At 46.5% G+C, this 25,669-nt stretch overlaps 7 protein-coding genes across 7 annotated transcripts; 4 read left to right on the top strand and 3 right to left on the bottom strand.

Annotated features, from left to right (window-relative positions):
• The first annotated feature begins 87 nt into the window (after nucleotides 1–87).
• Nucleotides 88–1,171, top strand: V1512DRAFT_16560 (UbiE/COQ5 methyltransferase). The gene is made up of 2 exons (XM_066913089.1): nucleotides 88–329; nucleotides 377–1,171. The coding sequence occupies exons 1-2, from the start codon at nucleotides 194–196 to the stop codon at nucleotides 1,099–1,101; spliced, it is 861 nt and encodes a 286-aa protein (XP_066774447.1). The 5' UTR covers nucleotides 88–193; the 3' UTR covers nucleotides 1,102–1,171.
• Nucleotides 1,172–1,577: 406 nt separating this feature from the next.
• Nucleotides 1,578–3,609, top strand: V1512DRAFT_256890 (ATP-utilizing phosphoenolpyruvate carboxykinase). The gene is made up of 2 exons (XM_066915114.1): nucleotides 1,578–1,935; nucleotides 1,991–3,609. Exons 1-2 carry the CDS (start codon nucleotides 1,852–1,854, stop codon nucleotides 3,566–3,568), a joined length of 1,662 nt encoding a protein of 553 aa, XP_066774446.1. The 5' UTR covers nucleotides 1,578–1,851; the 3' UTR covers nucleotides 3,569–3,609.
• A 192-nt stretch (nucleotides 3,610–3,801) lies between these two features.
• On the top strand, nucleotides 3,802–6,558 carry V1512DRAFT_256889 (uncharacterized protein). Its single transcript, XM_066915113.1, has 2 exons — nucleotides 3,802–6,134; nucleotides 6,187–6,558. The coding sequence occupies exons 1-2, from the start codon at nucleotides 4,114–4,116 to the stop codon at nucleotides 6,332–6,334; spliced, it is 2,169 nt and encodes a 722-aa protein (XP_066774445.1). The 5' UTR covers nucleotides 3,802–4,113; the 3' UTR covers nucleotides 6,335–6,558.
• A 336-nt stretch (nucleotides 6,559–6,894) lies between these two features.
• Nucleotides 6,895–10,063, bottom strand: V1512DRAFT_256887 (uncharacterized protein). Its single transcript, XM_066915112.1, has 3 exons — nucleotides 9,431–10,063; nucleotides 8,683–9,383; nucleotides 6,895–8,639 (listed from the first exon to the last, which is right to left on the bottom strand). The coding sequence occupies exons 1-3, from the start codon at nucleotides 9,852–9,854 to the stop codon at nucleotides 6,972–6,974; spliced, it is 2,793 nt and encodes a 930-aa protein (XP_066774444.1). The 5' UTR covers nucleotides 9,855–10,063; the 3' UTR covers nucleotides 6,895–6,971.
• Nucleotides 10,064–10,166: 103 nt separating this feature from the next.
• Nucleotides 10,167–11,859, top strand: V1512DRAFT_256886 (uncharacterized protein). The gene has a single exon (XM_066915111.1). The coding sequence runs from the start codon at nucleotides 10,272–10,274 to the stop codon at nucleotides 11,691–11,693; it is 1,422 nt and encodes a 473-aa protein (XP_066774443.1). The 5' UTR covers nucleotides 10,167–10,271; the 3' UTR covers nucleotides 11,694–11,859.
• Nucleotides 11,835–12,050, bottom strand: V1512DRAFT_245151 (uncharacterized protein; the record flags this gene model as incomplete). Its single annotated transcript, XM_066914359.1, has 2 exons — nucleotides 11,835–11,860; nucleotides 11,912–12,050. The coding sequence occupies 2 exons, from the start codon at nucleotides 12,048–12,050 to the stop codon at nucleotides 11,835–11,837; spliced, it is 165 nt and encodes a 54-aa protein (XP_066774442.1).
• A 149-nt stretch (nucleotides 12,051–12,199) lies between these two features.
• On the bottom strand, nucleotides 12,200–25,486 carry V1512DRAFT_245150 (dynein heavy chain, N-terminal region 1-domain-containing protein; the record flags this gene model as incomplete). The annotated part of the gene is made up of 12 exons (XM_066914358.1): nucleotides 12,200–16,246; nucleotides 16,295–18,158; nucleotides 18,208–18,663; nucleotides 18,710–19,106; nucleotides 19,155–19,442; nucleotides 19,485–20,802; nucleotides 20,850–21,526; nucleotides 21,571–22,582; nucleotides 22,633–24,636; nucleotides 24,685–24,809; nucleotides 24,856–25,164; nucleotides 25,216–25,486. 12 exons carry the CDS (start codon nucleotides 25,484–25,486, stop codon nucleotides 12,200–12,202), a joined length of 12,768 nt encoding a protein of 4,255 aa, XP_066774441.1.
• Nucleotides 25,487–25,669: the final 183 nt, after the last annotated feature.

Raw genomic sequence — 25,669 nt, 5'->3', positions numbered from 1 at the left:
TAAGAGAATGCAGTGAATGTGAGTATCATGGATTTAAAAGTAGGAATAAGTACTCTACGCACGCTAACCCTACACACTAAACCCTTAAAAAACCTTTGATTGACAGTTAGCACTAGAGTATTGAATCGTAAAATAAGGGTCTTGTGTAACGCTGTAAGTTTGAAGAAACGCGAAAGCACGAATTGAACGCGAAATGATGCGAGTTGGATTCACGCAAGGCATTCAACGAGTAGGAGCTCGGTCGTTTGCTACTAATCGAGTCTGGCGCAGTGAAGGTGAGACGCATTTTGGGTTTCGAGAAGTTCCGAAGACAATCAAGGAAGATTTAGGTATGAAAGGCTAGTACGAGTAGTGATGATGTGCTCATTTATTATAGTGAGAGAAGTGTTTTCGTCTGTAGCCAAATCCTACGATGTCATGAATGATGTCATGTCATTTGGAATTCATCGGCTGTGGAAAGATCATTTCGTGTCGAAGCTTGATCCGGGCCGACGACCTGGCGGTGAGCCATTGAGCATTCTCGATGTCGCTGGAGGAACTGGAGACATTGCGTTTAAAATGCTGGACTGGGCGACCGAGATTCATAATGATCATCAGAGTAAAGTGCTTGTGGTGGATATCAACAATGATATGCTCAAAGAAGGCGAGAAGCGCAGTTTGTCAACACCATATGCCGGCACAAGAGCGTCGTTTCTACAACAGAACGCAGAGATCCTCGACAAAGTCCCTGATAGTTCACAGGATTTGTACACTGTTGCGTTTGGGATCCGCAACTTCACCAACATCGACGCCGCTCTACGGTCAGCTTACAGGGTTCTCAAGCCGGGAGGCGTGTTTGCCTGCCTTGAGTTTAGCAAGGTAGACAACGCCGTGTTGGATACAATCTACGAACAGTACTCGTTCAATGTGATTCCATTAATGGGCCAGCTGATTGCGGCAGATCATGACTCATACCAGTATCTGGTCGAAAGCATTGCGAGGTTCCCGAGTCAGGACAAGTTTGCCCAAATGATTCGCGATGCTGGGTTTGACATGACTGGAGCTGGGTACGAGAACCTTACATTTGGTGTTGCTGCAATCCACATTGGGCAGAAGTTGTAAAATAGAAGTAAACCTAACCCATAACTGTACAGGTTAGAAATATATTTAGGGTTAACATATATCGGAACATATCGGGAGCGGAGCAAGAAAATAGCGCAAATCGGGTGTATTCGGGTAGCAGTGCGCCGCAGATTAAGTTTCATTTTAGCTTTATTAGGTTTAGCAGATGGCCTGTGCCAGCGATGTCGCTCTTGGCACCGAAATTCGGTATCACTTTAATCAGGTTTGTTAGATGCATTTAAATGTATTTTTTAAAGCAAATTTAATAATGCTATTAAATATTAGTTAATAATAAAGTAATTAGAAGAATCAATAAAGAAAGCAGGTCAATCGGAATAAACCGGTGCGCCTCAACCGCCTCCCCGCACTCACGTACATCTGCGCATTCACAGACCGGGTAATAAACGCCTCACGCACAGACAATGATCCACTAACTTAAGCGATTTGGTGCTGTTTCTGTGAACGCTTATCCGACACTCTCGCCTGTCGTCCATTCCCAAACTTGTCTACGCCAAAAAAATATAAAATATTCAATTACTTCATTAAGCGCATCCCGTTTTATTCCGACACTGAACCCGACACCGCCCGAACTGAATCCGATTCTTAGTCTCCCCTCCCCCCGTCACGCCGACGTCGCTTCGAAACAGACGAGTCGTTTTATATATAGTCTGACCTTCTCCCGTCTCGCTTCTACTCTCCCTTACTCATCCTGACCCTTTGTCTACTTCACAGCCAAAGAAAGAAAATATTATGACTTCTGTTAATAAAACTAATCTCTATCCAAATGGCGTCAAGCCTGACGCAACCGAGCTCGAGGAAACTCTTCATGAAACTGCGAGTACCCCGCATTAATTGATCGTGTGAGACTGTTTACTAATAATATTCCTAGGCTCATATTGACTACTCTAAAATGACTATTCAGCACAATCCATCGGTACCGGCGCTATACGAAGATGCGCTTGTCTATGAATTTGGATCTGCAATCTCGTCCGCTGGTGCCTTGGTCGCGTCTTCGGGAGCAAAGACCGGCAGATCGCCAAAAGATAAACGATTGGTCGATGAACCCACTTCGACTGACGACGTATGGTGGGGACCGGTCAACACCAAGTTGTCACCAGAAGTGTGGAAAATTAACAGAGAGCGTGCGATCGACTACCTGAATACTCGGACTAGACTTTACGTCATTGATGCTTTTGCAGGATGGGACCCCGAGTACCGTATCAAAGTCAGAATTTTGTGCGCGCGTGCCTATCATGCATTGTTTATGCGTAATATGCTGATTCGACCAACTGCTGAGGAGCTCAAGTCGTTCGGTACCCCGGATTTCACGATTTACAACGCCGGTGGGTTCCCCGCGAACAGATACACCAGTGGTATGACGTCAAGTACATCTGTGGACATTAATTTCAAAGACAAAGAGATGGTCATTCTTGGAACAGAATATGCAGGTGAAATGAAGAAGGGTGTTTTGACTGTCATGTTCTACTTGATGCCGGTCAAGCACAATGTCCTCACTTTGCACTCGTCTGCTAATGAGGGTCAGGACGGTGACGTTACTCTGTTCTTCGGTTTATCTGGAACCGGCAAGACTACACTTTCTGCTGACCCAGCGAGAATGCTGATTGGAGACGATGAGCACTGCTGGTCAGAACATGGTGTGTTCAATGTTGAAGGTGGCTGCTACGCAAAGTGTCTCGATCTGTCGGTTGAAAAGGAACCAGATATTTTCAACGCTATTCGTTTTGGCTCTGTTCTCGAAAACGTTGTGTTTGATCCAACGTCCCGTGTTGTAGATTACAACGATGCTACTTTGACTGAAAACACCCGATGCGCATACCCTATTGAATATATTCCAAACGCAAAGATTCCTTGTTTGTCGCCTAACCACCCGACTAACATTATCCTTTTGACTTGCGATGCCAGAGGTGTTCTTCCACCAATCTCGCTGTTGACAAACGAGCAGGTCATGTACCATTTCATTTCAGGCTACACTTCCAAGATGGCCGGTACCGAAGACGGAATCACCGAACCACAAGCAACTTTCTCTGCCTGCTTCGGCCAGCCTTTCTTGGTCTTGCACCCTATGCGCTACGCTCAAATGTTGTCAGACAAGATGACTCGTCACAGTGCCCGTGCTTGGCTCCTGAACACCGGCTGGACCGGTAAGTCTGCTGCCAAGGGTGGCTCCCGATGCCCGCTCAAGTACACCCGTGCGATCTTGGATGCGATCCACTCTGGCGAGCTTGCGCAGGTCGAGTACGAGAGCTTCGAGGTGTTTGGCTTGAACGTGCCAAAATCGTGCCCGAACGTGCCAAAAGAAATTTTAAACCCGGCAAAGTCGTGGGCGGACGGTCCTGCCGACTTCACTGTCGAGGTCGCAAAGCTCGGAAAGTTGTTTGCTGAGAACTTTGCAAAATACGCTGCTGGATGTAGTAAGGATGTCATTGCTGCTGGTCCGTCGTTGTAGGTTTTGTCATAATAATGAATACATTCTTGTGCCAATTAAAAGCCTTTCTTTTGTATTAAGTGTGTAATCTTTTGCCTTCATGATGTTGTTTGACTCACTAGAGCTTGCGCCTGACTATTCATTACCTGTTTGATGATGCAGAGCTGCAGATGTAGTGACAAATATGAGGGCTTGGTGTCAAAGTATTCTCATTATGTAAGGGGTCTAGTGTCAAACTTGCTTGCAACGACTCGCAAATAATAGCTAAGATTATTTACTATTTGATTTACAGTTGTTTCATGCTGTCGTTAATTGCTTTGAATGCTAATATAAAACAATTGTGAAATCTCGTAAAATCAAGTTTATACGAATGAATTGAACTAGATGAATAAAACATTGGTGATAGTTTTCAACGTTTATATCTCGAGAGTGTGTTCAAAATAAACCGGGGGAAGTGTGATTATGTCATTATAAAATACCTCCACTTATCGCAGTTATTCATCAAGAAAACAACTACACAAATCACTAAATTTGTGTGCAAAAAATTGATCAAGCGTGAGGAACCAATGAACAGTGCGACCGTGGGACGGACCCGGCATGCGATTACGCTTGAGTACGCCGATTGGGTTGAACTGTTACTGCCAGACACCAACGGGGCGCAATATGTTGAGATTGGACACGGGTTTTTGGTGACTGCGGATTGGGAGAACGCGTTTGCGTGTTTTACGAAGGCGCTTGATCGGTTAGGAGCGAGTGCGCAATTTGAAGATGTAGCCAAAGCGCTTGAAGGACGGTATAAAGCTGCGACTGAGCTCGGGGCGAGTGAGTTTGCGCTGATGGACGCGATTGAGATGGCACATTACGATGATTCGCGTGCGAAAGGATACTTATTGGCAGGGGACGTGTTGATGTGCATGCATAAATATGGAGATGCTGAAGCGATGTATAGAGCAGGTACTCTGTCAATACAAGCAGACGACACCATAGCAAGGTTACTGGTACTTAAACGCGAGACCGCAGCGCTACAGATTCGACCAAGTCTAAATGAACCGCACGTTCGAAAGTTCAGGAAGATGCTCGACCCAATTGCGTGTCTGCCCAGAGAACTCGCGCTGGCAGTGCTCAGTTACGTACCAGTACTTGACCGGCTGCCGCTACTACAAGTGTCGCAAGCGTGGAACGAAGGCGTCTCGCAGTCGTTATGTGATATTACAGACCTGGACCTTGAACGTGCGAAATGGCCGGCCGGGATGAGTGTCGTCGCGAAGCTGATTGGCAGCGCGAGATCGGTAGACAGGGTTGCGCTCGGGAAAGTGCCCGTACGCCAGGCAGACGCGTGGTGTGAGACGGTCTTGCGAGGAGAGGCGTTTGCAAATCTGCGGTCGTTCACGCTGCTGACCAGCACATCTGTATTTTCGACTTTAGCAGCAAAGCTTGCGTTAGGTCTTGACTGTGCTGACCGACTAGCTCAGCTACGGAACCTGCGCGTTCGGGTCGAGCATGCGCCGGCCGTGTGTGAACTGCTTGCGGCGAACGTCTTCCCGACTCTACACACGCTCGACTTTTATGCCGAACCGACCATTGTGCCCGACAAAGTCTGGCACGGACTTTTGCCGCACTCGGACGCACATGTGGTCCAGTACCAACTCAGAATTTTGAAGATCGGTGGCTCGCCGGCCTTACCATGGTTATTTCCATACATGCAGCTTCCAGTGTGCTGTAATATCTTACCGGACGGATTGCAGAACCTGCTATGTCTGGTTCCTAATATTGAGGAGTTACATCTTGTTAACGTGAATTTGCGCTACATTACTCGCCGGCTCTTTCTCGACCGCCCGCTCAGTCTACGGCTAAATCTGAACTTACTGACACCGCAACTCAAGGTGTTGGATGTATCGTACTCGAAACTGCGGGCATCGCCGCGGCTCCCGACCGGGTGCGTGGTCATGCGGATGGACTGCACCGACACGGTCAGTCTGCGGACGTGCCGCACGTTTCGCGGCACGCGGTACTATACCGACGTGTTGGACAACGAGAACGACGGGTACTTTCTGGCCGAGGACGCGGCAGAGTACTCGAGCTTGACCGAGGTCAGCATGATGCGGTCTGTCACTGGACCGGACAAGATTTTCGACGGGCTCGCACGATGTTCCGAACGGCTCACGAGCTTAAACCTTCACGGCTGCACGACGCTCGACTTTGGTCGCCGTGTGCCGCCGATGTGCGATTTTGTGGCACATTTCGAGCAGTACGGGTATGACGCACCGCCAGGTTTGTACAGCAGCATTGCTGACGTTATCGCAAATATGTTTCCAAACCTGACAAAACTTTGGGTCGGGTGCAATGAGACGGTGACAGACAACACGCTACAATTCTTTGCAACGCTGTCTCTCACGCTGTTGGACGTTTCAAGCACTTCAGTCACGGACAGTGGAATCATCAAATTCGTATCTGGTCCCGCCAAGTCTACAATCAAGCAGCTTGTCCTCACTGGCGAAGACTTACCTGAAAAGTTGCTTAGCGCGCTCCGTCAAGCTGGTGTAAGATTGGAAGAACTTGGTGGGCAGTCACCCTACGTGTTAGCGAAGTCAGTATTTTGTTTAAGATTATTCTAGTTGTATATGCTGATTTTTTGATAGATCAAAAGCTGCAGACTGCGCATACACACACAGATTTAATATGGCGCTTGACCATGTCGAAAATGTGCCTGGTTGGGTCAAAGAGTTTCGAAGAACGGTAGTAGAGACGGCAGAGGTGGATCTTGACCGAGCAAAGGTGTACTTTTGATCGTTATTGCAAGAATTTGGAATTGGAAGATACAGTGTAAATAGTTCGAAAAAGTATTATCTACGTCTAAAAAACTCACTGTGACTTATTTGTCTGGTATAATGTGTTCAGACTTGTAAATAACGTCGTCATATCGATGTTATCATCTGTTGTTCATACTTCGAAAAGTTCTAAAGTGACTGTCTTCAAGTTCATGAGCACATTCTGCCGGCAAACAATAAATAATAATAATAGCTCTGACATATACGAATGCCCTCAGTGTTCCGGTTCTACTAAGTTGTCCTCCTCAATAAGTTGGAGAGTGCCAGAAATGCCATGTTGTACGCACGATCAGACTCGAAGCTAGTTGATCTCGTAGTCAACTATGTTGAAAACGTACCTGAGTCGCCAGAGCTAGTTTACTGATAGGGAAGCCGACTGTTGTATGGTGCGGAATAGACTACAAAGCTGTAAAATAAGGCTACAAGTGCGATGCAATATAATCAAGGCTAGAATATACGCAAACCTGGGCGCATACTGATGCATGCTTATCTTGATTTAATAAGGAATGCACTGTCGCAGATGGGAAATACGGACCTACAATTTAGTACTATATACGGATGAAGTACACGATAAAATAGTAAACAAAACCAAAATGCTACTTGCGTCTATAGAGCAAGACCACGTCCCCGCCCGACCGCCAAATCCTCGCTCTGATGGTCCCGAGCGTATAGCCGTTGTCAATCAACTGTCCTTGGCAAAACAACTCAAGCCAATCTTCCGGTTTTGCGTTTGCCGGCCGCTTGACTGACGAGTCCAGTTTTTCTTCCACGTACGCGAGGATTTTCTTCCCTCGCAGCATTCGGTACGCGTTCAGTCTTGCGTTCCCGTTCGGCAGAGCCGGCAGCGCGTCGTCGTACGGTTGCAGCACAAAACTGACCTTCGCGAGCTCTTTCTGCGGAGTTTTGCTGAGCAGCAAAAAATCAGCCAACCAACCGGGCGCGGCGTCCTCGAGCGTCTCGACGTCGGCCGGGTCGCCGCAGCTGGCAACAGTGCCGCGGTACAAATCGACCGTGCCACCGGCGTCGACGCGTTGCTCGGAAATAATGATCGCCGTCTCGGGTGGGATCGCGATAATCGGTGTCTCGTTCGCGGGTGAGACAGTCATGCCAGACCCAGCCGTGTCTTCGTTCTCGGCCTTGATCTTCTGCAAAACGCCGGCCAGCGTGTCGTCGTAGCTTGGTTCGGGTTTGGATTCTTCTGTCGCGGCAGTCGTAGCCGAGTCTTCCAATTTTGATGGCAAGGAATCTTGAGATTTTTCTAGCTGAGCTGCCTTGTTCAGCCGGCCTTTACCAAACGACCTGAGCCGGCCCATCAGCGAGCTCGGTGAGGTGACGTCTTCGGGCTCTGTCGCGTCGGTCGAGGTCGTGTTTGTGGGTGTATTTCCCGACTGTGACGGACTGGATACCGCCGAGAAGTAGTCAGTCACTCCGCTCGGCGTAGCACCGTCTTCCTGCCCCGGGTGGGTCGGCATCGGTGTCGCGAGACCGATGGCGAGTCCGGGTGTGGGTGCGACGCGCTGGTCGGTCCAGGCTGGGATGTGCGCGAACGAAAGCATTCCAGGTGGACCACGATCGCGTTGCTGCCGCACCTTTGCGGCTCTTGCGTCTGCGTCTTTTTTGATCTCTGCATCAATCAGATTTGCAAACAAGTTTCTAATAACCCATCTGCCGAGATTGATTCGTTGATCGTCTCTAAACTCGAGGCTGGGATCAAGTTCACTTGCGACTTCATCAGCGTAAACCTCCGCGTCAAAAGCGTAGTACTCTTCCAGCACCACCGCGAGCTGGCCGGTCCGAGTGTTGACCTGGCACCAGTTTGTCATGGTCTCGAACGTGTTGATTTCGTCTGCGACATCTTGAATGTCACGGGACCCGTAAGACCGGACGAGCACGCATCGGATCAGGTCCCAAAGTACGACCTCACCAGCAGTGTCGACTGTCAGGGCACGGCGACGGTCGTTGAGAAGAATGTGCTTGATCAGACCGGTCTGGCCTTCGATTGTTTCTTCAGGGTCGTGGCGGACTGGTTCTGGGTCTGTAGATGTCGTCAATATTTCTTTTACAGTCGGGGCAGGGTCGTCGTCAATGACGAATCCGCCTGCGTTGAGTGAGATGATTGACGATACAAGGATTGGTGGCTGAGCTGTGTTTGTAGTTGCTTGCCGAAGTAGGGACTCCTGAGGTTTGAAGCTGACACTTGACCGTCTTCTTGCGCGTTGAAGTCTTTGGGCTTGTAGAGTTGTAGGTGTTGTATCAACATCACGCTATGAAAGTTAGTTTAGTAACTAACTTACACGGAAAACTTACCCATCTATGAATACGAGAGTTTGCAGTCGCGGTCCAGATGTTGTCTCCTGCCGTAACTATTTTGCTGACACCTTGGTGTTCGTTTGCGACCAACACACAAACCGCATCTTCAGCCTCTGCGCAGCCACGCATGTCGGTTTTAATGACAAGACCAGACTTGTCTGACGAGTGAAAGACTTCAAAGTTGGGATGGTCGGATTGCAATGACCAGACAGATGAGTCGTGCATGGTCAAGGTGTGGAGCAGTCTTCCAGCCGTGACTGACCAGAGCTTGACTGTTGCGTCGGAAGATCCTGTCAGGACGAGGTTTCCAGCTTTGTTGACGAGGACTGTGCGGATGTTGTCTGTATGTCCGAGGAAGTCTACGATGGAGTCTCCGGAGCGCTGGTCCCATAATCTGACAATTGAGTCTGGGCCGCCGGACGCAATGATGTTTCCTCCTGAGCCACCAATTCCAAGTGCATAGACTGAGCCTTTAGGGTTTTGGCCGCGCTGACCAACGTCAATCTGTAGTTTCTGGTCGGCGCGATTGAGGTCCCAAAGGTTTATTCGTCTGTCTAGACCACCGGATGCAACCCAATCTGCGGATTGACTGTCTACAGCGAGACATTTGACAAAGTCGTGATGATGACCGATTGTTGTTTGGGTATTTGAAGAAGTGTTCCATGCTTTGACTGTGAGGTCTGATGAACAGGAAATGACTGTATTGTTAGAGACAAGTGTGAATGCGAGTATGCTGAATGCGTACCTGAATTGTAGTTATTTGCGAGTAAGATATCATTTACCCAATGAGTATGAACTTGTACTTGAGTTTTAAATAAAGACTTTCCTTTCGTTTTAGTTCCGTTTGCGTTCCCGTTTGATGTAGCAGTAGTAGTAGATGTAGTATTGGTAGTATCAGCAGCAACTGGTTGCTCCTCATGAAGAGTATTCAATTCAGGCGGTACGCTATCAAAGTCATCTAATGCAGCATAAGGTGAAGAGTGTAAGTTCATATCTTGAAGAGACCAGGCCATTATCATGCCATCTCTTCCCGCTGAGTAGAGTACGCCATCACAATTCGAAGTAGGATTCGAGTCAACAGCTAATGAATTAACACCAAGAGTATGACCATGATGAGAGTTATTTGATGCTAACAAATAAGTTATTTTTCGTGATGTTTTTCGCACCATTTTGTGATGACTTATGAGTGTTTTAGTGAGTGTTCAATGTGCATTTGAGTTATTGCGGGGCAAGATTAGGCCCCTCGATGTTTAGTGACTCTCGAGCATTTTCGACGATTTAGTGACGATTTAGTAACGATTTAGTGACTCTCGAATATCAGCACTATTCAGCACTATTTGGTACTACTTAAAGACTACTTAAACACTTTAAATGTTACGTCAGCAATTATAACCATTTTTACTTGATAATCAACTTATATTACGTAACCAGATAGTGTAAAATAAAGATGCGGCGTTCACTTGTCCTCGGCAGCTTTCATCCACAGGTATTACTCGAGTTGCTCTCTATAAATTCCCTTCACAATTCTCTCTTTTCGCCCCCGTCTCCTTCAAATCTCTCGTGCGCTTTCACACGCATATTCAACAATGCCTCCAATCACTAAACACTACAATTACCTCGTCATTGGCGGCGGTTCCGGCGGTCTGGCTTCCGCTCGTCGTGCTGCCGGTCGCCATGGAGCAACCGCGGCTGTCATCGAAGGCTCAGGCAAACTCGGAGGCACTTGTGTTAATGTCGGTTGTGTGCCCAAGAAAGTCATGTGGACTGCTTCCCACATGGCCAAATCTCTTGCTGACTCGCGCGACTATGGATTCGAAATTGGTGAAATGCCAAAGTTCGACTGGCCGACGTTTGTCGCCAAACGCAATGCCTACGTCAAGCGACTCAATGGTATCTACGAACGTAACCTGATCAAGGACAAGGTTGACTACATCTCTGGCTGGGCCAGATTCTCTGGTAACCCCGGTGACAAGATTGTCGAGGTCTCACTGTTGTCTGGTGAGACTGCTTACTACACTGCTGACCATATCCTCATCGCTGTCGGTGGCTACGCTACCGTGCCTCAGGACATTCCCGGTGCTCACTACGGCGTGACGTCAGACGGCTTCTTTGAACTCAAGCAGCAGCCCAAGCGCGCGGCCATTGTCGGTGCAGGCTACATCGGAGTCGAGCTTTCCGGCGTGTTCAACGGACTCGGCACAGAAACTCACTTCTTCATTCGTGGTGACACTGTGCTCCGTCATTTCGATCCAATCATTCAGGAGACAGTCACAGACATCTATGTCAAACATGGCGTTCATCTTCACAAGGAAGCAAAGTCTTTCGAAAAAGTCGTGAAGCTCCCGTCAGGCGCACTAGAAATCCACTACCAGGACATCGACGGCAAGTCCACAATCGAGGTCGACACCTTGATCTGGGCAATTGGTCGCGGACCGAACACGGCCGGCCTCAACCTCGACATCCCCGGCGTTGAAGTCAACAAGGGCAAGCACGTCATTGTCGACGAGTTCCAAAACACAAACGTGCCTGGAATCTACTCGGTTGGTGACGACATTGGCTGGGTCGAACTGACACCGGTCGCCATTGCCGCTGGTCGCAGACTCTCAGACAGACTCTTTGGCGGCCCGCAATTCGCAAAGTCAAAGCTGGATTACAAAAACGTACCCTCGGTCGTCTTCTCCCATCCAGAAGTCGGCTCAGTCGGTATGACCGAGCCTGAGGCCCGTGAGAAGTTCGGCACAGACAACGTCAAGGTCTACACCTCGAAGTTCATCGGCATGTACTACTCTGTCTTCTCCGACCAGGAAAGGAAAGAACCCACAGTCTACAAGCTCATCGTCACCGGCCCCGAGGAAAAAGTTGTCGGACTTCACATGGTCGGCGATGAGTCGTCAGAAATCTTGCAAGGCTTCGGCGTCGCAATTAAAATGGGCGCCACAAAACAGGACTTTGACAACTGCGTCGCTATCCACCCTACCTCGGCTGAAGAAATTGTCACCTTGGTTTAATTCTAGTCTTTTTCTACGTGTTTGTTGTATTCTATCTCTGTCGTTGGTTGTGTCATTTGATAAAGTATAAAGAATCTATGTTTTGTTGTGTACAAGATGATATACTTCATTCCTATTAACTTTGTTGTAATCTGTAAACCTCTATTTAACACCTTTCTTCTCCTCAGCTAAATTCTCATCAGCTACACTCTCTCACATCGTCACTCAAAACAACTCACCTTCTTTCTGCTTCGCTCGCATAATCGCCGCCTGCTCCTCTATTCGCTTTCGAGGATCTCCTTCAAATTTTTTCTTTACAGACGCGGCCTTCTTCGCATTCTTCTCCCGTGCCTTTTCTCTCTGGTTTCCGCGCGTCATTTCGCTACTCGTTGTCACTGCTCACACCGACTTCCTCCTCGCTGACTTTTCCACGAAAAATTCGTGCGGCTCAAACCTAATACACTTTTTCCCACAAGTCATACAATTCTTTACAAATCCATATCATCCAATATTATATTATACATTTATTACATACGCACCGCATCAGCAGGCAACCCAAGCCATTCAACATTATCCTGCGCAGACAACTCGTCAATCCACTCTACAATCGCATCCCGTCGCGCACCAGCAGGCACCCTTAGCCCTTTCCCGAGCTCATACTCCTCATCGTAAATCTTGCTATTAAACACTTTTGTCCCAAACTCGGTCAACGTTGCTACATCTCTCGGGCTGTCCATTTTGCCACCGTACACAATGTCGCACATCATTCTCCGAATTGTATCCCACGGCATGTCGCTCGGCGCTAAGTTGGTCCGGCCGCGAGCAACGGCAGACACAAGTTTGTCAACAACCCGGACGCCAAAATCAAAGTCGGCGTCTGTGAAATCGTACGCCTTTGTCCACCCGGCCACACCATACCGCAATCGCTCCAAAACAACCGAATGAAACCATGCAAATGCAAAATACGCCCTTGCACGTTCCACTGGGTCCTTCTCAACCTCGGCATGAGGAATCGACATGAATGCGTCACTCACACACGCCTTGACACCCGGCAACGGCTCAAACAGTAGCACTCGCGACGTTTGAAGCAAGCTCACCGGAATCGCCGTTGTGGTCTCCATACACAAAAACAACCGGAACGAAGAGGCGGCCCGTAGACCGCTCATACTTTTCACAAACACGTCCAGCCACTCAGGCATTAAGTGCACGTTCTTCAACACAACCCAGCTCCCATTCTCAGCGCACTCCGCAACAGCCCGCTCGGCAGCCGTAATACTCTCGCCGGACCCAAGCGCAACGCTCATAAAACGCGAACCTTTCTCTTTTGCAAGCTGCTCGACCTTGTAACTGGCGTCGAACCCAGGCACACAACACACACACACAGGCACTGTCACTGTAATCTCATTATCAACCACACGCTGCAAGTCAACGCTCACGTCCGTCGTAAACTTGTCCGCAAAGGCCCTCTCTACAAAAGCCCTTGTCCGCGTAACATAGTGTTTGGACCGTGTAAGTCTCATCAGCATGATCCGTACAAACTCGGCATCAACATCGTCATCCTCTGTCGCAAGAAACTTCATCATTGACTCGGTGTCATCAATATCGTACCCAGTAAAAAATGCTGATTTCCGCACATGTTCAACCAACAACGAAATCTCGTATCCATCCGACGACAAATCCACCTTCTGCTGCTCGTGGTTGAACAAGTCTTCAATCGCCGTAATATCACACTTCTTCAACATAGAGTACGCAAACATTGTCGCCAGCATCATCCCATGCATATGCTTTATCCCAACCACTGTCCTTCTATAGATCTCTGCATATAATCTCATCACAATCTCTTTTACCCTACTCTCTAACTCCAAATCCTTCAGATCTCCCGCCGACGCCAATACTGCAACAAAGCCAGTCTGCAAAAAGTCAAGAGAAAACTGATAAAAGCGGTCTAGCTTTGGCAGCAGCTCCAAAATTGCAAATATTGTACTGCTGGTCTCCGCAACAAGGTGATACTGTTCAGCCATCTCGTCAATCTTGCCCATCACGCCCTCGGTCTCGGCCATCTTCTCGGCCACGTCTTCAGCCTGGACCTTTAAGTTCTCCAAAGTCTCGACCACGTGGTCGTCATCGAGTATGTTACCTTCGCTCGCATTCAAGGCCTGTAGCAACTTTTGCTCCAGTTCTCGTAAATGTAGCATAAACTCGGTCCGCAACTTGCTTAGATTGCTTCGCTTCCGATCAATGTCCGGCCTTAGCACTTTTAATACTTCATCCAGCGACTGTGCAAGCAAATTGCTCCTGGTAACTGTAAAGTTCACGACCGTCGTCCGACTGCACAAGTCAGGACTAAACGTCGCACCAGCATCTCTTGTAATCAAAAAAAGCTTAAAGCTTGACGAGAAATCTATTGCTTGCCGTCCCAGCTGAATTAATACGCGCCCGCCAACTTGCTGATACTCTTTGTTAAGCACGTGATTCAAAATCGGGTCAAAATGCTCTGCATCGGTCACCAGCAATGGGCTTCCAAACCGAAGGGCACTCTCAAGTTGCTTCACAAACGCATCATCCAGAAAGCTCGTAACAATCAACGACTTGTGCTGTTTTCGTAAAAACTCAATTGTTCGACCAGTGGGATCGATAATCAGCGGATACCGGTTATACTTCTGCAACATCAGTGCATTCTCAATGTACAACTCGCCGACCGGTAAACCGTTGTTATTCCAAATCGCTCGCTGTGTCATGTTCGACATGTACTCGGATACAGGGACGTAATCTTTAAACGCAATTCTCCATCGTAACAAACAGCCTTGCCATTCGCGCTGCATCAACATTCGATACTGCTGGTCAAAAAAACCTCCGTACACAAGCATTGCGGCAGCAAGAAGTGCATCCCCAGCAAGGCTGCCACTCTGTTCCTCAAACGAAATGCTCTCGTGTCTCCACCGCTCACGCTCAGCAGCCAGATTTCCGAGTAGTCGCACGCTACGGTCAACTTTGAACTCAATTTTGGCCATCTCGGCTTTGATCTCTTGAACCTCGCTAATCAAATTGGCGTATTCTTCCTTGTATCGAACAATGCTCTCTTCTAGTTCCGAGATCACAGTTGTCATCTGCTCAACCTGTGCTCGGGTTTCCTCAGCACCAGCAGTCAGCAATGCAACTTCCTCCCGGAGCGGTCCAATCTTCTCGAGCATTAACGAGTAGTTGACCTGTGCCTCTATCCATAGTGTCAATGGACCGCAAGCTTTGCTAGCCCTGTTTACGGTCTCAAAGTTAAAATTTGGACGGCTTAGGTACTCGGCTTGCACCTTATTCCGCAACGATCGTGGCATCTGAGTTTCGGTGTTGAAGTTCACAATACTTGAAATAAAGTCATCTCGTCGAATGACAGACTGCACTGCTCGCCAATTGTCCACTTTGTGACCCAACAGCGTACAAACAGCCTCCATTGCCATTTTTACTGCCTCTGGAGGATTTGCCATTGACCGGACCTCGGAGAGATGCTGTTTCTTAATGTTGCTCACGCTTTCTTTGGCCACCTGGACTGCCGGCTCGGCTTGTGCCAGGTCATCCATCACTGTTTTCTGACGCTCAGCGATTTCCTGCTCTCTGATCGCTAGCTCAGCTTGTACTGAAACCGACTTGGCTCGTCGCTGTTCGGTTTCGTTCTGATCGACAACCATTTGCTGTAACTTTTCGTTTGCAAGCGCACTCTTCACACGCAACTGCTCTTGCTTCTCAGTAAGCCCAGTGCGCATGTGTCGGACTCGCTCGACAGTATCCTGAAGTTTCTCGAGTCCGACATTTAAGTGGCGTTGCTGGTCTTCGAGTTCTTCACGTTTGTTGTTGAACGTACGCTCAAACTGCGCCACCAAATCCAAAAAGTGTTGCGGCGTGGTAAAATTTACTTTTCGCGACTGCGCTTCAATCCGGTCGTTGAATCGTTGCATGGCAGTGTGAATATGTACCATTGACGACACAATCGCCTGTCTATGAGACGGTGGCCATGTAGTGCCTGTGAAGTCGACGTCCCCTTGCTCAGGAGCGCTGTAACTCGCGTCCAAATCGAGTCCGTGTGTCAGTTCAGTTCCGACTTGAAATAACGTTGAAGCAGACCAGTCACCCATCCAGTTCAGCACACAACGATTAAACAATGCCGGCGATGTCGCTGCTTTGGCAGACAGGCCTTCTCTAGGCGGGTTCATGGTAAACACAACGTGCAAGTTGCGCACGACCTGACTCTTAAACCAGTTATATAGTTCGTCCTGTGAGTCGAGCATCAGCCCTTGCTGCCGTGCACCGTCTCGGCATGCCGAAAGTAAACCTGTATAGTCTTCGCCTTCAAACAATCCTGGAATCTCAGCATTTGCAAGTAGCGTGTTCATGCGCTCCAAAAACCCGGACTGCAAGACGTTTGACTCGTCTAATATAAAGCACACTTTTTGGCCTCTGCACCCGGTACTGCGAAGCACCTCACGCAAATCCTCGTCAAAGTCGACACCTGTATACTTCTTGTGTGCATTGATTTGAAATATACGGAGCCCGTTCATCCACGCAACAAACCTTGTCAACGTAGACTATGTTTATTAGTTCTCTATTGAATGTCCTAAAATGACAAAACTCACCTTGCCGCTTCCGCTTGTGCCAATTAAAATCATATGGCCTTGCGGCATTCTAAAGACCCTATCAATCCTTAAAATATGATCTATAGCATCGTCAAACAACACCAGCGGAACGTCCAACTCCTCCTCGCAAAAAGTCCGCAATCGGGCATGCGTAAATTCACGAATTTTGTCAAGCTTGACAGGCATATAGTTCTTGGTAAGCCATTTCGAAAACAAGATCGGTCTCTGTAAAGCCTCGTGCTCATTGATATTTAAGAAATGCCGTCTCGCTACTCGCCTTATCTCATTATCCGTCTCCTGCCTTTCTTCCTCCGTGACCAATCTGTCACTGAACAGTCTAGTCGCCTCATGAGCCCATATGCGTACTAAGCCTTCTAAATTTAAGGTTGACAATGGCTGAATGGTCTCGTGAATTCCACGCACCCATCTCGTAAGCTCTCGCGGACTGTACACGTAATGGCTCTGCTGTGCAGTCGTGAACCTTTGCTGAGACGACGTGTAAAGCTCGACCATGGCCGATGTCAATGCGTCGCCATAGCCTCTCAATGATGGTACGCTCTTCAGAATTGCCGCGTTAAAACTGCCATAAATTTGATGTAGCGATGTATCACCGGGGTAGTCGATCATGACGAGTGACGAGTGACGCAAAAACCGTTGAGTGAGCTCAGTCCGGCCAGCATCCGTTGGTGGATTACATGCACCAACAAATTGAATGTGATCGAGCTCAACCCAAGTTCTATCCGACAGTCGCCAGAAACCGTTATACTCAACTAACTGCCTCAAAAACGAAATAGCATGCTGAGTACCATATTTGTCGGCGACAGGTAGATTGATTTCATCGCAAAACACAACAAGGCGCCGGCCAACTTGCTTTGGAGTCAGCATCAGTCCACTGTGAGTCTTGTGATAATCGCAGTATTGCTCAAATGTTTTAATCACAAGTTCTGGACTGGTGGCACTAGAAAAATTGAGGCCGGCGATTTCAACATTGGCAAACTTCCGCAACGTGTTGAACAATGTCATAGTTTTACCAGATCCAGGTGGACCGCATAAAATCATGCATCGTTTTTCTTGCAAACAAGCGTGCAAAAGAGCTTCGTGGCGCGCCGTGTCAATAGTCGGAATGACAACATCAGTAGCTGTCACCATTTGCGGATCCATATGTATCCGCGGTACTTGCGATTTCCACGCAATCCAATTACCAAGTGGCAGCGAGGTCGTGTAGTTTAAAATAGAGTCATTGCCAGGCATGTCCAGAGCGCTAAAGATTGAAAGTTGACAAACATAGTTAGCCAGTTCTTCTCGCTCTCTCAGTGGACAGTCGCCAGCACAACTCCAAATGACATCTAGAAGAACTTTTTGAAGCAAATATGTCTCACGCTGATCTTTAGTGAGAGCAAAGTCCGGGTGTTCAAGATTGTACTCAACAATCTCCCTCATTGTAGTATTACATAGCGATATCAGAGTGTGAACAGCACGTACCCGGCTAAACGTCATAATATGGCTATATCGTTTGGCGTCGCAAATAACGTCGTCAAGCCAGAAACTAGTCAAGAACAGCTTTTCAAACTGAGTTACCACCGATGCTGTCTCTTTTTGGTTTTTGCTATCGTCTCCTGTAGCATCTGTAACAAAGCCATCTTCGTTTTCTTCAAATCCATTTATACGGATACTGTTCAGATGAGATTGCACTAGCATGGTTGTAGATACAACATCGCTTTCAAACCACACGATACCACAACGACTCACCGTCGCAAGCGTCGCATGCTTCATGCTATCAGTCTCAAGCAAAATACGGACATTTGAAGGTAGTGACAAACGCTCGCCATTGGGAAGTGTCAAAATCCTGTTATCATCGAGAACACTGTGCATTGGTTAATAAAGTTTATCGTCATGTGACCTTTAAACCTTACCTGTTTAAGTTCTCTGCCCATTCCGGATCAACGTCGCAGTCAAATACTATCCAATGCCGTTTCAAGCTCTCTCCCCTAAAATCCTCGTTGATTTTGCGTAGAATAGAGGTAAAAAGTCCATCAGTCCATTCGCGGGTCGTCAAATCCACAGAACCGAATAAACTTTCCTTGGACATGACCTTTGAATCAATGACGTAAGACACACTTTCGCGGCCTTCCAGCTGCTGAAGCGCCTTTAAGAGTGTTTTCCAAACTGCAGACTTGCCTGAACCCGACTCACCGACCATCATCAGTCCATGGCTAATGGTTTGTATTTGATAAAGTTGTAGAGCTTTAGTAAGCCAGACATTACTTGTCATCAAACCTTCTGCGTTTGCCTCCGCCACTAAGCCTTTTTGCAACTCTGTCAAATCTTCAGCAACGTATTTGACACCTTGAAACATTGCTCCCTCAATACTTTTTCTGAATTAGTCGTTTTGTAAATTAATAATTATCTACTTACTCAAGAAATAACTGAAGATCTTTACCGACAAGTTTTGGAGAGATTGTTTCGCGAAGACTTTGCAGTATGATTTCACTTTCAGTCCGTTTGACCGTTTCAGTTTGTTGCAAAAATTGACGGCGTTTCAAATCTCCAGATGTGGCTAATACACTCTTTAAGGCTCGAAGCCCAAAGTCATAATGCAATTGTTGCGATAATCGGTTTGCCAATGTGTCAAAAAAAGGTACGATCTTCAATGACAGTTTCTTTGCATCTATGAAACCTTGTGAGTACAGCACAACTTCTGTGATTAGTTCTTTATCTGGTCGCGACATTGAAAAGGCGCGAAATAATTTCTTTAAATTGTCGGGTAAGTTTGATCTTCCAGCGTATCCTGGATTCATCGTGATGAAAATTCCTATATGTATGAGCTTTTGGCATACAAAAAAAAGTATCTAAAACATACCTGTGTCTTCATTGAGAGTGAGCTGTTTGCCAATGAGTTTAATTTGTTCTTGCTGGTTTCGCTTCAAATCCTGCAATCCCAATTGTATACTTTGGATTTGTGTAGACACAGCACTGAGAATACGCTCATCCAACCGATTGAATTCATCAAAGCAACCCCAAGCGCCAACCTGACAGATTCCAAGAAAAATACGACTCATTGATTGAAAATTAAATGTGTCATCACAGTTAAACACCAACACGAATCGTCCCAATTGAGCACCTAGGGCCTTCACCGTTTCAGTTTTGCCTAGTATGTAAGTAAAGTTCCTAGCCTGATTGTAATAAATACCTGTTCCGGCTGGTCCAAATGGAGAGCCACCCAAACTCTGCTCAAGCGCGCCGGTAAGTGCCATAAAACATTTGTCGGTAAGCTTTGTTTGAACCAATTTGTCAGGTACGCCAATGTATTCAAATCCATATTTGAAACTTGCTGTACCTATTTGAACCTGCACTCTGTCTATAGGTTCTTGGTCGTCCGTATATACAAACTTCATTGTAGACAGCCATCCAAAATCGTTTTTGCTGGAAGCTGACTCCGATATCAAGTTTTGAATCACATTGCGCTGATGAACAAGCTCTGTAATTAATCCTTCGCACTTTTTTCTGTCAATACGACCAATTTCTTGCAGTACTGCCGAGGCCAGTAAGTCTAACAGACGAGCTTTATTTGCGAAAAGAGACGGCAGATTTGCAATATCTGTGCCCAAACACTTTTCCGTCGTTGCTGTCCAGACGACTTGGGAAGCAAGTATTACTACTTGAGCCGGATATTTCTGAATCCAGGTAGTAAATTGCTCAAGCGTCAAAGTTTTGAGATTCAATGCTTTTTCGTACTCCGCAATTGCGTCAGCAAGATTCATGGCAAGGGTTTCCTGTGTTGACATCTCTAGTAACTTCAACCATTCGTTAACCTTCGGTGTCTTGATTAACGAAATTGACTGCTTGAGATTCACGACTTCACCCTCGCGTGAAGTGACAGCCGTGATTGTTGAGTTCTCATCGTCGAAGACTATGCCTGCAATACCAGCAAACATTTTCTTGAAGTGTTTCTGAATTCTGACAGTGTCTTTTGCATTACCAATGATCTCAAGCAAATCTTCATCACCTACAAAGTAGTACCTAGGAAACTGCATCCGTTCTCTCTCCAGATACTCTCCAAGAGCCTTTTGCACAGTTGACAACAGATCTGCCAGTCGTGTCAGCGTCACCTGTGCACCCGGGATAGCTAAGACATCAAGCACGTTCGGACTCTTCACAACTTTTCTCATGAGCGCAAAAAATTCGGCATTCACATTCTGAAATCTTGATGATTCAACCGGTAGCAAGCTCTTGATCTCGGCATTACCGCTAAATACTCCTTCTAAATATACCCATTGTCGTTGGACGTCGATCCAGCTGTCAAATAGCATGTTAAGTCTCCCAAGTTTGTCCTCCCAGCTCAATGTTTCGTCTTCGAATTGCTTGTAATATGGAGAATGGTGCATCGCAGCAAGCGAGCTCATATGCTCTGCGCACTTTTGAAATAGTTCATCCCAATCTCGAATTAGACGGCACTTGTTCTGGTAGTTTACAAGATTTAAAAAATAAGTTGACCATGTTTCGCGGACCTGCCAAGGGTCAGTACGATGCCAGCAAAAACTTAACGACAACAAACCTGTTTCAGAAAATCTTCAAGAACCATCTCACCCCGTGCTTGTGCAAGAATGTCCCGTATAACATTTTCATTGTGCAGCAAATCAAGATCCCAGACGTCGCCAAGCGTTACTGACCCAAGATGAAAAATCTGTTTTGGCTGAAGAGTTTTAAATAATTTTTCCCAATGTCTTTCACGCATGACTTCCGACTTGAGCTCAGTGATCATTGAATGAGTTTGCAGTAGCTGCCGTAAAATATCTTGGATATGTTCAAACGATGAGTACTGGCGTATCCTACTTGGCATTTCTTTCGTGGTAGTCATGAGTTCGTCGATACTTTGTTTAACACGGCGCGGAACAAAACTGACCCATGGTGTCTCGCGTAAATCATTTAATGCCCTCCACACCGAGCTTAATGCCGACCATACTGACTTGAAATCCTGAATCTCCTGTAGAGTAAGCTCGAGCGTGTTTGCAGATTGAAGTTCAATGTCTAATGCTTTTGTGGCGTGAGACACTAATTCCTGCTCGGTTTTGAGATTTGACAATTGTTTATCAAATTTCTCCAGCACCGCAAGTGCAGCGTCTGGAGCAGTAGTACCGGCGACAGGTTTCTCCTCATTCCAAGCGTCCACTGCTCTATTGACTTGATCAGTCACAAGCTTATGTTCGGCTTGTACTTTAGACCGAAGATCGTCTAGAAAGTTAGCATATGTCAAATGGGGCCTAAAAGAAACTCACAGAGCTTATCGTCCACAACTTTTCGTTTCCGAGCCAAAATTTCTAGAAATGCACTCCATTCGCCATCAATCTGGTCGGAAAATATGTAATCTGCCGGGAATTGATATCTGTTTCTTGACAACGCAATCTGACCAATTTTGGAGCTTTCGATGCTGGCAGCAAAAGGTTCGACTTTGGCACTGGCAGACTGAATGAATGTAACAAAATTCACTGCTCTTCGAATTGACGACATATCGAGTGTTTGTATCTCCAACTCTTTTCGTGTCTTTTCCAAGTCGGAGTGCATGTCTTGAATTTTCGTGTTCAAAATATCGGCAAATCGTAGCAAAATATCATGCTGCCAAGTATCGTATTTCGCATTGATCCTAGTTTGCACTTGTTCGTAGTCGACAACAATGTTACCAAAATTGCGGTATGTTTCAGCCGTGTCGAAAGTCATACGTACTCTGCGAATCTCTTGCAAAATATTTGCCCATTTGTTGACATCGTCGTTTAACACGGCATACACTTTCTCTGGTTGCAGATCCCATAGCGACTGAAACTGTAGCCACTTCGACGTGTAAGCTCGCACCTCGTCTAGCTTCGTTTCAATAACGTTGTATGCATCAAGCAAGCTACCTGGTGATTTGCTGGGCAGCTCGCTAAAAAGCTCATCGTCAGTCTGAATCGAGCTCACGTCGTATACTAATTCATAGCGGGACGAATTTAGTCTAGACAACTTGCATACTGTAGCAATGCATTCTTGGAACTGTGAATACCAGACAGATCGTGCATAGTTGAGTGACGGTAATAGTGCAATTGTTTGATTCTTAATAATGACTTCGAGAGTAATCACAACGCCGCGATGATCAGTTGATACCCCAGTGTTATTCATCTCTGCAGCTTTAAACTGCGCAATCCAGTCCGCCGTAGCGTATCGCATGCGTGACAGAAGAATTTGACGAATTCGAAAATTTAGTTTGAAAACAAAATGTTTCAGATTTGAGAAATTCTCAAGGTTCAGCTTGTCGATCTATGGATAGTTAGCAAAAATTGCATTTCTCGAAACCATTATCAACCTACCAGACTTTGAATGTTGGCAATTAATTTGCTGAACACAGCATGATTGTAATCACATGCAAGGAGGTTGTCTAACACCTCTTCGATTTGCTCATCAGTTTCATCAAGTATCTTTGCCTTGCGCTCTAATTCCGAAACTGCCATTGTAATGTCTCGGAAAAATTGGAGCTGTTTGTTCTCATGTGCTCCATTTGTGCCTGGTATCTTCATATCGTAAGTCGATCTGACAAAAGCTTCCCAAGTGTATGTGTTGCCAACTCGAATCCATTCTTGCACAAGATTGATGTACTCGCTCATCAAAACTGCAGCGTCCCCGAGTTTCTCAATCAGAACGCCAGTTTGTGTGTAAACGTGTAGTGTATCGGAGAGCCCCATTGCATATGGATATATACGTTTAGCTTCCTTTGACACGCTGGAGATAGCGTGTGGTACTTGAAACTTCAGGTATGTCAGATTCCGTACTTCTTTGAACAGGCCGATAACTTGAGGATCAAAGTTGATCACAACTTCCAGCCTGTTGTTCGCCGCTCTGTTCCGAATAATGTTGAATAAGCGACCACCCACTGATAGTTTCCGTTCGGTCATGTCCCGCAGCCATGAGTCAAAGATAGATTTAGACTCTAGCTTTTTCTTAAACGTATTGCTTTCATTATATAACTTCTCGCCTTCAGAATATAATTCCCAGCCTTTACCCAGTACGTCTTCAACGCGCTTCATGTACATATTCAGCTGTCGCTCAATCTGTCTGACCCAGATAATCGCCCCAGAAACAGGTGGGATGTCACGCAGTACCGCCATTCTGCAAGCGTCTGAATTAGAATATTGCTCAATAAATCGGTTGTGCAAAGACTGGATGTCAGTTTTGACATTATCAATAAGCTGAGTTTGGTACTCTTGAATTGCGCCACGAATCTTAGGTCGAATGAACAAGGCGTTGAACCGGGAGAATACTCTAAACATCTCATTTGCCGTCTTGGCTGTTGCCAGACAATTCCGAAGATTTGCTATGATAGAATCTTCAATGCGCGAGGTTCTCTGGTTAAACACTCGCTCTGCAGCATTCCAAATCTCTGTACCTTCCGGCGAGATGTCCAGAACGTCGACATCACGCAGAGCCGCGTATCCTTCAATAAGCTCCTCCACGACATCGTCTGCGTCGGTTTCATTTGTCTCTACTGCCCCTCCCTCCACAGAGTGCAGTTTCTGTGGTCCAAGTACAGTTGATACCGTGGCTAATAGCTGCTCATGTGCGCTTCTGAATGATTTCAGATATAGCAGTCGTTCTTGTGTACCAGCGTGTTTAGCATTAAATCTTATTGGAATAAATTTTTCTGCCCGTCTGCGGGTGACTTCTCTAGCCACGTTCGTAAACTCTTTAATTTGAGTATCCCATGTAGCAAACACGTCCTCGGCAACTTCAATCACCCGTTCAAAATCTGGATATTCAAGGTGCATCAGTCGACGTCCATTTATTAATGACCGAAACTGTGAATCCAAATCGGCCGAAATAGCCTCAACTAAATGCAATGCACGTTGTATAGGATATGGCGAGAGTCTGATTCTTTTGTTGAGGTGGCTAAAAATCTGTACAACAGACTCTTTTAGTCGTTGCAGTGTCGGGGCAGATAGCAAATCGTCTATTGGAAATTCGTTCATCAGTATATTGTACTTTTTCACCAATTCAAGAGATTCTTTGAGTTCTGTGTCGGCCATGAAGCTAATAGTAGCATGAAATCGCTTCGCATATCGCAAGACGTCCATTGTAAGGTTGACTCCATCCAATTGCAATTGCCGATCAATGTCTTCCAAAACTGCCTCAAGAGAAATCCAGAAATTTATTTCTTGCGTAGCCGTACCACTGGCTCGGTCTCTTGTCATTTTGGTAATGGACTGAATGGACTTTATCCAAGAATTGACATTTGACTGCAGTGCGTTGAGAAACTTAGTATCGGAAAGAAGTTCTATGGAAATATCGTCAATTGTTGGTGTAGTGTTAATGGCAGCCGCCTAGTAAACTGTTAACACAGATCTTCATGACTACCTTGCCTAACTCACTTTTGTCAGGGCTTGCTGGATAACAGGATGGAACGTCAACGACAATTCAGGAATTTCATTGTTTTGCTGTAGATGCAATAATGATAGTTCCAATTCAGCAAGTCTCTTTTTCGTAGCCGGGACACCTCCAGAATTTAGCTTATGTCCAAACAACCTGTAGACCACACTTACCCGTTTTTGAATCAGAGGCTTTTGCCAGCATACTGTCTGCTGCACCAGTTGCTCCTTTCCCACGAGTGTATGCATCGAAGTATGGGGCAATTGCTAGATGAATGAACGAGTACAGCGTTTCGTATGGCGAGGCTTCAGTATCTCGACCGTACCGGATAGGAGTGGTGCTAGGCAGATTCACAATTTGAAGCTGTGACTCAATAGGTAGCATCAAATCCAATGGAGACGGACGTTTTATAATTGCCATTAACGATACCAAGGACGGAGACGGTGCTATGTCTGGCTGGATTGAATACCTATACTGAGAGCCTCAACCAGTTTAGTCTCATAACAACACACAGTTTGTTTTTTAGAACTTACCGTCTTGCCCCGATTCATCAAGAGAAACGCTTTTTGCCGCAAACAGCACTGAGGCGTTCGCATCAACCGCAAAAGATACTAGCCGTGATCGAGTATCCGACGAGTCGCTGAAGATGGAACCTGTCAGATCCGCTGACGATGCGCCTAGAAGTACCTGTAAAACATTGCGTAAATACGCGATTAGTGCATCAACATCAACAATTCCATTCTGAGAGCTGTCGGAGTCATTTCGGCCAGTGAACGTGGTGGGTTGTTCGTAGTCGTCATCCATCTGCGCTTGTTAGCCGAACCAAACTGCAAAATATCGCAGACTTGCCCGTGATGATATTTGTTATATTTTATTCCAATATCAACTGCATATATAATATTTTAATTTGACGCTTAACGGCTATGTAAATTGTGTCGCTGTGCTGGATATTGCATATATTGTGAATCAGACCAGCTTTGTCAAGAC

This window comes from Lipomyces arxii, assembly GCF_038497795.1.
Source record: "Lipomyces arxii strain Phaff 12-163 unplaced genomic scaffold V1512scaffold_1, whole genome shotgun sequence".
Lineage (NCBI taxonomy): Eukaryota > Fungi > Ascomycota > Lipomycetes > Lipomycetales > Lipomycetaceae > Lipomyces > Lipomyces arxii.
The sequence above is the reverse complement of the archived record's forward strand: the minus strand, read 5'-3'. Positions and strand labels throughout refer to the sequence as shown.